Source organism: Canis aureus, chromosome 26 (assembly GCF_053574225.1).
Source record: "Canis aureus isolate CA01 chromosome 26, VMU_Caureus_v.1.0, whole genome shotgun sequence".
Taxonomy (NCBI): domain Eukaryota; kingdom Metazoa; phylum Chordata; class Mammalia; order Carnivora; family Canidae; genus Canis; species Canis aureus.
Window position 1 is genome coordinate 30,534,285 of NC_135636.1, and position 12,245 is coordinate 30,546,529.

Consider the following 12,245-nt stretch of genomic DNA (forward strand, 5'->3'; position numbering starts at 1 on the left):
CCGAGCATAGCCCAGGCGGAATGATGGGTTCATCTGCTTGGCCCCTGTTAGCTTAGCCACAGAGACCCCTCAGCTTTTGGTGTGACCTGGTGCCCAGAGGGTCACGCCACCCCAGTGGAGAAGGTGGCACCACCACCAGCAAACTACACATACTTGCTTTGCCTTGCTGCCCCCACCTGCTGGGCTCCTACCTGTTTTGCTTGGCTTATCCAACGATCTTCCTTCATCCTTTCCCTTCCCTGGTTTTCCTGCCTTGGGGAAGCTGACAGTCCAGAAGTTTTCATCCTTCGCTTCTGGTTCCCTCTTGGTCCCACTGCCAAGTTCCTTTCTGCCTCTATAAGACTAACTATCTTCTCTAATCCAGAACAAATCCGGAGATGCGGTCAGGGAAGAGAAGCACATCAGCAACTTAGCAGCAAACCCCCCTGGAAAAGGGGGGCGCCTGAGATTCGCCAGCCCCTTGGGCCCTCAGGTCTCTGCAGCCCCTTGGTACCCTGATGACCGCCTGGCCAGGGTGCATCACTGCCTTAGATTCCCACCTGCTCTGGCAGTGCCTCTCGTGGCAGCTCAACTCTCGCTTGTCTGGAATGTGTCCTCACACCTCTCAACCTTCTAGAAACTGGCTAACATGGAAGCTAAGTTTAGCAAGCGAATCTCTAAGTGCACTGAATCTCTAGAGCCTGAAGCCAACTACTTTAAAAAATATTTGGTGGGTGTTAGATTGGGCTTTAAAAAGAATGTCATGCAACAGCCAAAAATGTGCATGTGGTGTTTAATCCCCGACAGGTCAGTTGAGAGGTATGTATGTCGGACAAGAGTTGCTGGTCCCTCTCCGGCGTTTCCTTGGCCTGCCATTGTCAATTACACTGATGGGACTAGAACCTCCACTCCGTGGCCTGCCTGCTAGCCCCTCATGGAGCTCAGGGTGGAACTGATATAGCACCCAGCTCCCAGGAATTAACCCTATTGGTCCTCCCCCTAGACAATACTGACCCCTCCCACAGAGACTCAGTGGAATTGACAAACCATGTTGGCTTCCTCTTTGTTTCTCAAAGCTCTCGGCTCCAGCCTCCCTGCCTTCCCATCCTGGGTTTCCCCAAATCCCTGGGTCTCCCTCCTTGGTTTCTGTCTCTCGATGCCCACCTGCACGGATGGGCCTGGGTCTAGGCTTCCATCCCTGCCTTGCACACAATGCTGCTTCTGATAAGCTCCCAGACCCAGACCTTGGATGGGGGCTTCCTGTCCAGAATCAACTGGCAGGATATTTGCTTTGTACTTGCTTTGGCCATCAGCGGGAGACCCTCGGAAGGAGCGTTCCCCACTCTTGAGAACTTTGCGGGGTTTTTTGTTTTTTGTTTTTGTTTTTTAAAGCTTGTTGTCATGTCAAGGAACCTTCCCGGGAGTGTTTTTCATTTCCTGACCTGCTCTTCTATTTGAGACATTGAAATGGCCCCAAGTTTCTTCTGTCATTCACCATCTTGCTTTCTCTCTCTCTTCCCACCCCATACCCCTGTTCCTTTGATTTTTATCTGGCCGTAGAGAGCAGGGCTAAGGGAGGGCTCAGAGGAGAAAGTCAAACCGCCTCGTCCCAGGGCCCCAGAGAGTGACACGGGAGATGAGGACCAGGACCAGGAGAGGGACGCAGTGTTCCTGAAGGACAACCACCTGGCCATTGAGCGCAAGTGCTCCAGCATCACAGTCAGCTCCACGTCCAGCCTGGAGGCTGAGGTTGACTTCACGGTCATTGGTGACTACCATGGCAGCGCCTTCGAAGACTTCTCCCGCAGCCTGCCTGAGCTTGACCGAGACAAAAGCGACTCAGAAACTGAGGGCCTGGTGTTCTCCCGGGATCTCAGCAAAGGGGGCCCCAGCCAGGAAGACGAGTCTGGGGGCATCGAAGATAGTCCGGATCGAGGGGCTTGCGCCACCCCAGATATGCCCCAATTTGAGGTACAGTGGAGCATCCTGGAGACCTGGGCCCTGCAGGCACTGCATGTTCAGAGGGCCCTGGGCCATTTGTGAGAAGACTGAACCGCCAGCCTGCAGCCCAGAGCCCCTCAGCCTGAAGCTCTGTCTCATGTTGCATGACTGCCCCTCGCAGAAAGCATGGTTCTGTGCTCGCATGTTTACCATCTTGGTTTACCCCTAACATGCACTCCTTGGTGTTTTTAACCTTGTGACCCCATCGCTTGCCTGAGGTCAAGTGATGCCAAGCAGTCTGGTCTTACTCGGCTCCTCTCCCTGCCTGTGATGCATGGCACCTGCACAGAGCATGTGCTTGTGGACTTGCAGGACTCGCAGGGCTCCTGCGGCCTGGCCTGAAAGTTGATGGCTCTTCCTGATCCTGGCCCGGCTCCCTCCCTGGGTCTGGGCTTCCTGGGGAAGGGGCAGTGGTCTAAACCCATCTGGCCCTGGGGTCTTGGGGTAGCAGTGGAAACTCCTAGAGAAGAGGAAACATCATCATGGAGGGGGACACAGGGATAGACCATATCTGTGTCTCTCTGCTTTGTGTCCTTGTGTCAGAGAATCTTTGTCCTATGATTCCTTTGCCCTCTCATCTCTTGCAGTCCCAGCCTGTCTCCTACCACACCCTCCTCTCTCCCATGTTCCAGGCTTTGAAATATGAGCTCATCCACTCTGGGCTTTCATTCTATGCAATACCTTCTGGGTAGAAAGTTTTCCTTCCCCTTCTCTGCCTTGCAAACTTGTCATGTTTCAGGACCAAGATCAGATATCACCTTCCCTAGCAAATGCTTTCCTGACCACCCTGGGCAGAAGTGTTGCTCCCTCCACAGCTCCCTTGCTCTATAATGCTTCTGCTCCCAGCATCATCCCAGGTAGTCAGGCTAATGGCTGCCAGTTCTGCTCTCCCACCGGGTGGCAGCTCCTTTAAGCCTGCACATACCAGGCACTAATAGATGATTAACTGGATGAGTGGCTAGATCTCAGGGCTACAGTAATCTATAAGAATCCCTCACACTCCCCTCCCAACCAGATGGCAAGCTATTTCATTTGTTCATTCAGTTCACATATGCTAATAGTCACATGAACTGGCCTTGGTGGAGGAGTCTGAAGAAACTGATCATTTAACTGAAGACTTCTAGAGTAGAGGTTGAAAACTGGTGGCCCCAGGCCAGATCTGGCCACCAGATATATTTCCTTTGACCTTGATTAAAGAATCCGGACGTGGAATATGAAATCCACAGGTGTTTTTTTTTTATCATTAAAAAAATCAGATGATCCAGTCACTCAGAGGCCATGACTGCAGTTGGCCAAACCTGAGTGGAACCCATGTGTTCTCCTATTCACCAGTCCTCAATAAGCCCACTTCGCCCCTTTGCATCTCCTGCCTGGTCTCTCAAGGCCTCCAGGTGTGTGACTCCTGCTTTCAGGAACAGTTCAAAGGAAGCAGCTGGGAGGTGGTAGCATAATCATTGAAGTCATTCGGGATTCACTGACATCTATATAAGGACAGAATGTAGTGTGGGGCCCAGAATAGAGCATGTTAATTGAATAGTAGATGTTCTTTTAATGGTAGTCTAAAAAACACCTTCCAGCTGGTATGAGGTTATGCAGTGGCAGGGTCATGAGCGGCCTGTCTGGATGCTGCTGGCAGTTCCGGCTCTCCCCTTCGGCTGTCTGTCTGACGGCTTGCCATGCCTCTTTGCCCTGACCTGCATACCCTTCCAGAGACCTGGCCAGCTGCAGGGATGGAAATACACTACAGTTGTCTGTGAGCCAGAGTCCTGCAGAGGCTTGGGTTATGGACGGTTCCCCTTCATCTCCCTATAGCCTGTGAAAACAGAAACCATGACGGTCAGCAGCCTGGCCATCAGAAAGAAGATTGAGCCAGAGGCTGTACTGCAGACCAGAATCACCACAATGGACACCACCCAGGTAACCTGTGCCTCCCATTGCACCCTGAGCATAGATACTGGACATTCAAGGGTGGGGTCTCCTCAAGGCCAAGCCCCTTGGCCAATTCTTGCCACTTTGGCTTCTCCAGAGCCTCCTTGTTAACCTTGATGCTCTTCTGAGCTTCACTGTCCTCCCTGAGCTCTGGAGGTGAGCAGTACAATGAGTTCCTGTCCTGGGAAGACCACACCTCTCATGGCTTCAATTTCCCATCTTTAAAATGGGAACGATCATGTCTCCCTGTCCTCCTGGGAGTGCTGTAAGGACTAGTAGCTAGTAGACTGGACGGTGGCTTTCAGATTGCTTGAAGAAGTTGGAGAGGTTTCTTGAGTTATCCAAGGGCTGCTTTGGGAGAGAGAGGGAGAGATCCCAATCCAGCTTTAATCAGAACGACTCCCACTGGATCATTTTTTTACACATGGGGGTTCCATATCAGATGGGCAAATGAATGAACTGAGAAAAAGATAAAAAGTCATTTGTCTTAGCAAGATGAAACATACTTGGTACTGTGGACAGACCTGTCCAAAAGAGACACAGGTACACTATAGGCGTACAGGTGTGCTATAGGTCTATAGGTACACTACAGCTATACAGGTGCACAGTGCACTGCCTAGGTTCCTCTTGTGATTTTTAAAAAAAGATTTTATTTATCTGAGAAAGAGACAGAGAGACAGGAAGAGTGTAAGTGGAAGAAGGGGCAGAAGGAGAGGGAGAAGCAGTCTCCTTGCTTATCAAGGGGCTCGATCCCAGGCCCCTTAGATCATCACCTGACCCAAAGGCAGACACCTAACCAACTGAGCCACCCAAGCGCCCCTCCTTGGTTTTTTGGTTTTTAAACTTTGAACCTTGAGATTGTAGGTCTGAGAGATGCCCTCTGGTCTCCTCCTGGCCAGAGGAACTGCAGTGCTGGGGACAGAGGCTAATTTGCATCTCAAGACTAAAATGAGGCATAAATCAACACAATGTGGGCAACTCTGTTGTTTCCAGAATTTTTTTCTCCCCCTTTGGTAACATGCATAGTATCTATGTGGCAGTGGTGCAGCAGTCAAGAGCTCGAGTTCTGACGAGCTGTGTGATCTCAAACAACATGCCTCCTCTGTGGCCCATTTTGTTTTATAGTGACACATGTAATCCTTATTGATGTCAAAACAAAACAACAGCGGTGTTATGAAATTCAAACAGAACAAATTGAAATTTTTCTTGTGATTCTTCCCAGAAAAAAAAATGCATGCATGTTCCAATATATACACTTACATCTCTAGATATTGTAGAATTTTACACGAAAGAGATCTTCTTTTACACCTGACCCTTTTCCTTAATGACTGTCCTGGAGGTCCCTCCTTGTTGCCTTATGTGGGCCACTTTATTTTCATAGTCCCACTTAGGAGTGGATCCTGACCTGGCCTGCAATATCCCATCAGTGGACCTCTGGCTGTTTTTTTTCTTTGGCAGTTAATGATCAATGCTTCAGTGAATTTATTTGTTCATACTTCTTAGCAAAATTTTCAAAGTTTATATCCAAAGGATGAACTCCTTGCATGGAATTGCTAGGTCAAGGAATACAGGCATTGAGATTTGCATAGGGCATGTGAAATTATCTGGGGTCATTGTCCTCTGTCAAATAAGATGGTTCAAACAAACCAGGGGACCTGTGAGGAAGCCCTGTAATTTAATGTGTGTGTGGACAATCCCCCCCCCCCGCGCCCCGCCCACTGCATGTTCACTCACACAGCCCGTCACTCTAACTGGGAATGCCACCTGCCCAAGTAACAGATGCTGTAGGCACATGTGGTGTGTATACACTCTCTCCTCATGACTTCTCTGGCCAGCAGGTTGATGGGACTGCCCCAGGGGGAAAGGAATCCATAACAACTGCTCCCTCCATCACCACGGAGACCATATCAACCACCATGGTAAGTAGGACCCAAGAGATTCCCCTCTCTGACCAACCCCCTTGCCCTAAAACAGCCAGATAACAAAATCACATCATCGGCTGTCTAGGGAAGTCCTTATCTGCCCTCCCTGCATCAGGCATGGGATAGAGAGTCAAAGGCTTATTGTCTGGCACCATCGTTACCACAGAACATCTGGTCAGACCCTAGTTTTCCAAATAATGTGGGAGGTGGACACACTGAGTCTCAAGTTATCCAGACCATGTCAGCCACAGCAGGGGTAAAGGGAGGATTACCATTTGATTATTTGATTACTGGCAATGCATGACGATTATGCTGAAAGTCCTCTCTGACAGCCCCTGGCAGCTGTCAGTTTCTCATGTCTCGAGTCACTTCCTTGCCTTGGTCAGTAGATGGCGCGCAGTGAACCTAAATTGGAAGCTCAAGATTTTGGACCATCTCCCTAGACTGGTTCCACTATCTACATGCTGTCTGACCTGGTGAAGGAAGGTCCTTAGCCTTGGGTGTCTTCATCTGTAAAATGGGAATAATCCCCATTCTGCCTAGTTCAGGGGTTCTTTTTTTTTTTTTTACGATTTTATTTATTAGAGAAAATGCACAAGAGGGGCACAGAGGGAGAGGGAGAAGCAGACTTTGTTCAGCAGGGAGCCCCACACAGGGCTTGATCCCAAGACTCTGAGATCATGACCTGAGCCGAAGGCAGACGCTTAACCAACTGAGCCACCTAAGTACCCTGGACTCACAGGTTAAGAGGGTCCAGTAACATCAGATCCTTTAATGATGACACAGACCAGATAGCATTGGGCACCCAGTCTGTGTCGCCATGCAAACTGCCAAGAACCATGAATGGGAGTGATTTCACTGAGTCCTCACAAAAATTGGAGGGGATTGACTTTTCTGCACCCTTTACAGATGAAGAATCTGCAGTGCAGGGAGGTAAAGTGACTTCCTAAGGTCCCACACCTAATAAGTGGTAGAGTCAGATTAAACCCAAGCATTGTGACCCCAGAAGACTCACTGTGCACCTCCACCACCCTGCACCCTCATCCTGACCACTGAGAACACTGGCCACTGGGGGTGGGGTGGGGGGCTGGATCTGTCTTGAGCCGGTGGAAAGTTGTTTTCATTTTTTTTTTTTTTTGGAAAGTTGTTTTCAAATGCTTTCTCTTGCCAAACCCCCGATATACACATAGGAAGGGAATTGCATTTAGATTACCTGGCAGGTAGGTTTTGAGTAAACAAAGACAAATAACTCTGAACCGGTTACCAGCTCGCACCCTCTTTCCTGGTTGCTCAGTCCCATCTGCTCCCCAGTCATTCTCCACTGGCATTAGGATGCTTAGAGGGCTAAGTTTAAGTCTGTACTATGATGAGTAGGCAGTTACATCGTTCATTTACCCACCCACCCACCGACCCATCCATCTAGCCATTCATTTCTTCCAAAAACATTTCTTAGTTTCTAATACAGAATACAGAGTTGAAGAAAATATGCTGCCTGCTGGAAGTCATCTGTTCAAGTAATGATCAGGGGCATGTGTCACCATTTAGGTCCTGGGCACACAGTGGTGAACAAGGCCCAGCTCTCCCACTTGCTAGCGGGATGACCCCTGGGCAAGTTACCTCTCTCAGTTTCTACTTCTGTAAACTGGGGTGATGGGGGCAATAATAGCACATCCCTCAAAGGGATGACCCGAGGATAGACCAAGGTAATCTGTGCAGAGGCATGCCTGGCACATAGTAAGGGGTCTGGCAATGTGAATTGATGTTCTTTTTCCCTGCCTTCCCAGAATGGTGTAATAATGCCTTCTGAGGAGCACAGGGAGGAGAGAGGTATGGGGGTGACACCCCTGACAGGAGGAGTGAGAAGGCTTTATCCCAGCAATGACATTTGAGCTATCCTTCAAGGATAAGTGACTGTGCAGCCACAGTGGGAGGCATCCGAGGCAGTGAGGACAGCAGGTGCAAAGGCAGGGATGGGAGGGAGTGTAGCATTTGGGGAAAGGCAGGTGGTCAGTAAGGCAAGATGTCAGGAGTGCGGAAGAGGAGCAGGGGGAGAAGAGGCTGGAAAGGCAGGCTGGGCCAGGGTTGAAGGACCTCAGATGTCATGTAGGAGGTTCAGACTTCGTCCTCGAGACCCTGGGGCATCACTTCAACTTTTGAAATGGGGGCATGATGTCATCAAATATGTGCTTCCGTGCTTTGGAAAGATTGCGCTAGCAAATGTGTGGGATGTCACTAGAGAAAAAATCCCCTCCTCTCCTCCCTCCCTCCTTCCTTTTCCCTCGGCAAATAACTTGTTGAACACTGTGTGATATGCAGTGCCAGGTGCTCTGAAGCCAGCAAGGAGGGAAATAGTGTCCTGAGCCCACAGACCACTGGGAGAGACAGAAAGAGAAGGCAGGGAGCTAGGCAGGGCCGGTGTGCAAGGAAGTGAGTGGATACTGAGCAGGGGGAGGGAGGTGCAGGGTTTGGTCATGGACAGAATGTTCAGGCAACAGAAGGAAAGGTGGGCTGGTAACCTAGCCCTCACTTAGCCATTCTTTTTTCTTTTTAAAGTTTTTAAAATTTATTCATGAGAGATGGAGAGAGAGAGAGGCAGAGACATAGGCAAAGGGAAAAGCAGGTTCCCAGAGCAGGGAGCCCGATGCAGAGACTCAGTCCCAGGACCCCAGGATCACGACCTGAGCCAAAGGCCAACAATCAACCACTGAGCCACCCAGGTGTCCCTCACCTAGCCATTCTTGAAGTGCAGTCCTAGAAACCATTAGAAAAGCAGATCTCTGCCCCACCCCACCCCCTCAGACTTATCAAATCAGAAGCTCTGGGACAGGGCCCAGCAGTCTATGGTGCCCCTCAAGTCTGAGAGTCACTGATGTAAACAGAGAACAGTGGAGGGGATTGCTCTCTAATGGCAGGTATGCATCAGGAGTGGGGAGGAGGCAGTGGATTCCATGTTGGACCCGATGAGCCCAAGGTGTCTGTGGGACATTTCCAGGGCAAAAGTTCTGAGGAACAATTGGTTTTGAAAGTCTAGGTTTCAAGAAAGATCTGGGCTGTAGATAAAGAGATAGGGCCAGTGGCCCTGTGAGCAAGCCTTGAATGGCAGAGGCAGCCCAGAGAGAGGGTGGAGAAGAGAGAGCCCCCAGTCTGCAGAAGGAATGGCCCCAGCGGAGATGGTGGCAATGCCCTGGGGAGGGAAGGGAGCCACACCTCCTTGAGGGTGGAGAGAGGACTGGCTGGAGACAAAGGAGAGGCAGGCAGAGCAGATGGCGCCTTGTTTTGAACAACCTATGTCCTCATTAGTGGCCTCTATTTTCTGTTTGAAGGTGGAAGTGAGACTTTGTCTGAGACAGAGGGAGCAGTGAGAGGAGAGGCTGTAGGGGAGAAATGCCTGGAGTGGCAGTAGGCTTCAGAGGGGCTAGTGACTTTCCTAAGCTAGCAGGAAGGAAGCATTGAGCCCAGAAAGCTATCCCCACCCTTTTTTTAATTGAAGCGTAGTTGACACACAACATGACATTAGTTTCAGGTGTACGAAATAGTGATTCGTCAACTCTATATACATTATGCTATGTACACCACAAGTGTAGCAGCCATCTGTCACCATACAATGCTATTACAGTACCACTGACTATATTCTCTATGCTGTACCTTTTCATTCGGTAACTGGGAGCCTGTATCTCCCACTCCCCTTCACCGCTAGTTGCCCATCCCCCCACCCTCTCCCCTCTAGCAATTACCAGTTCTCTGATTTATGATCTGTTTATGCTTTTTTCATTGGCTTGTTTTGTTTTTTAGATTCCACATATAAGTGAAATCATATGGTATTTGTCTTTGACTTATTTCACTTAGCGTTATACCTTCTAGGTCCATCCATGTTGTTGCAAATTATAAGATCTCATTCTTTTCATGGCTGACTAAAAACATTATATATATAATATCACATCTTGCTTATCCATTTATCAATTGATGGACACTGGGGCTGCTTCCATAATTTGGCTATTATAAATAATGCTGCAATAAACATAGGAGTGCATATCTCTTTTCAATTAATGTTTTTGTTTTGTTTTCTTTTTTTTTTTTTTTTTAATGTTTTTGTTTTCTTTGGGTACATACCCAGTACTGGAGCTACTGGATCGTATGGTACTTCTATTTTTAATTTTTTTGAGGCACCTCCATACTATTTTCCATAGTGGCTGCACCAGTTTGCATTCCCACCAACAGCACACAAGGGGCCCCTTTTCTCCACATCCTCATCAACACTTGTTTCTTGTTGGTTTGATATTGGCCTTTCTGACAGGTGTAGGGGGATATCTCATTGTGGTTTTGAGTTGCATTTACTTGATGATGAGTGATGTTAAGCATCTTTTTGTGTCTGTTGGCAAGGCTGCCCTTTATAAGGCCTGCTGCTGGGCCACACTCTGGGACTCCATCTGAGAAAGTTGCTCGTTGGGGAATGCCAGGCAACAGATCACTGCCTCAGTTGTAGGCAAGCACCATGCAGGATGGGGGGTAGGCAAGACAAAGGCAGAATGCTTCTGTCCTTACCTGTCCCCTGGCAGCCAGAGTTTCAGATCTAGTACCATGCACAGACCAGGATCAGGGTTCAGCCTGCTAGATGGCTGCAGAATAGATGCAGCTCTGGGCCCTTGGACAGACAAGGGTGAGCCCAACATGGTGCAGAAAGTAGGAGGTAGAGGCAGGCTGCCAGGCTCCCTGCCAGATGTGGGGCAATACATCTGGCCAATCCAGGAGTATCTAGCAGCTAGAATCCACCATAGAACAAGGAGAGCTGCTCCGGGGTAAGAGTTCCTAAGGCAAAGCAGTGTTGCCATAGTGTTACACATTGGGCTTGGAGTCTGATGAACATGGGTCTAAATCCAGGCTCTGTCACTAACTTGCCAGCAGACTTGAATAAACCACTTGACGTTCTCTGGCCTTCCCATTTCTCAACTGTGAAATAGGAATATTAAAACAATTTCCTGTGGTTGTTCCAAGGATTAAATGAAATAGTGCATCCTTAGCAAAATACCAAGCACTTAACAAATACCCCGAAAACAGTAGGTATTACAATGTTATTAGTAGCCAGCCTATATTCCTATGTTTATCCTAAGATTGGCATTTGCAAAGCCCTTTCTCCTCTGCTAACCTCATAATGTGAGTCACTGTGGGAGTTGAGCAGGGCATCTTTTTTTAAAAAATGTTTAAGACTTCGTATTTTTAGAGCAGTTTATTTTTTAGAAGTTTCACAGGGCAATTGAGAGGAAGATACCCCATATGCTCCATATATGGGGGATATATACAGAAAGATTTCCCATCTGCCCCCTACCCCTGCACACACACAGCCCCCCTCCATCCCCCATAATTAACATCCCCTGCCTGAGTGGGGCATTTGTTCCCATTGACGAACCAACATTGTAGGGGTCTCATTTTATAGGTAAACCCTTAAGGCCCATAGAGCAGAAATGGCTCTGCCCCAGCTCAGGTGGCTAGAACATGGCAGCGCCAGGACAAGAACCTGGATGTCTCCACCCCTTTGTTATTGCTCCTGAGAGCAATGCTGTGTCTTGTTCACCAATGTCCCTAACCCCAGGCACTCTAAATGTTGAATGAGTGAATAGGTGAGCAAGTGTGTAAGTGTGTGAGCAAGTGAGAAAGTATGAGAGCAGGTGTGTGGGTGAGCATGTGAGTGCATGACAAATGTCACTCCTCAACCTTGTGGCCATGAGAGCTACTTGGCCATGTGCTCTGGCCATCCTGGGGGCCCACCCACATGAGATCTGGCCATCTGAGCACTATTGTTTCCCCAGGAGAACAGTCTCAAGTCCGGGAAGGGGGCAGCTGCCATGATCCCAGGCCCACAGACGGTGGCCACGGAAATCCGTTCTCTTTCTCCGGTAAGTGGGTAGGGCCAGCTCAGGCTAGGGGACTCTGTGCTGAGAATATGGTCCACAGCAAGTGCAGCGTAGAGCCCAGTGGGCTGCCCTTTTAAGTACAGTGCTAGGAAACTGGATCATTTCCAGATGCCCACAGGGCTCCCTTCTCCCCACCAAAGTCTCATCCGTTGCCTCCACCCCCCACATACACACACCAGAGGGCATTGTGATGTGAGGGTGAAGCAGCCCCTCTCCTTGTGGTGCCTGTGATGTGACAGCTCATTTGCATCTTCTCTCCTGACTATCCAGGAGGAGAAATGGACTAGGAGCCCAGAGGCTTGCACTCTGGACATGGCTCTGACAATGGCTCCCGTGAGCCTGAGTCTGTCACCGTGAGGTCTCTTGCATCTCCTGCATTCTCCAAGTCTGTCCTTCTTATTGTCTAGCCCTGGAGACGTGATCCCAGCTCTGAGGGGGTGGGGGCTTGGGAGGGCTCTGTTTCCACCCTGGATCCCCCATTCTCTCTTCTCAGATGCCAGGATTC

General features: G+C 49.3%; 1 protein-coding gene across 28 annotated transcripts in view; it reads left to right on the forward strand.

The window, feature by feature from the left end:
- The window catches only part of EPB41L1 (erythrocyte membrane protein band 4.1 like 1), a 150,559-nt gene that overhangs the window by 125,907 nt on the left and 12,407 nt on the right, over positions 1-12,245 (forward strand). For 9 of the 28 annotated variants that reach the window (XM_077872978.1, XM_077872985.1, XM_077872986.1 and 6 more), the window contains 5 exons: positions 365-472; positions 1,540-1,950; positions 3,793-3,897; positions 5,745-5,828; positions 11,636-11,722. In XM_077872978.1, the coding sequence (XP_077729104.1) occupies positions 365-472; positions 1,540-1,950; positions 3,793-3,897; positions 5,745-5,828; positions 11,636-11,722 (795 nt within the window). The remainder of the gene's footprint in view (positions 1-364; positions 473-1,539; positions 1,951-3,792; positions 3,898-5,744; positions 5,829-11,635; positions 11,723-12,245) is intronic. The other 19 variants (XM_077872988.1, XM_077872991.1, XM_077872990.1 and 16 more) reach the window with 10 other exon arrangements.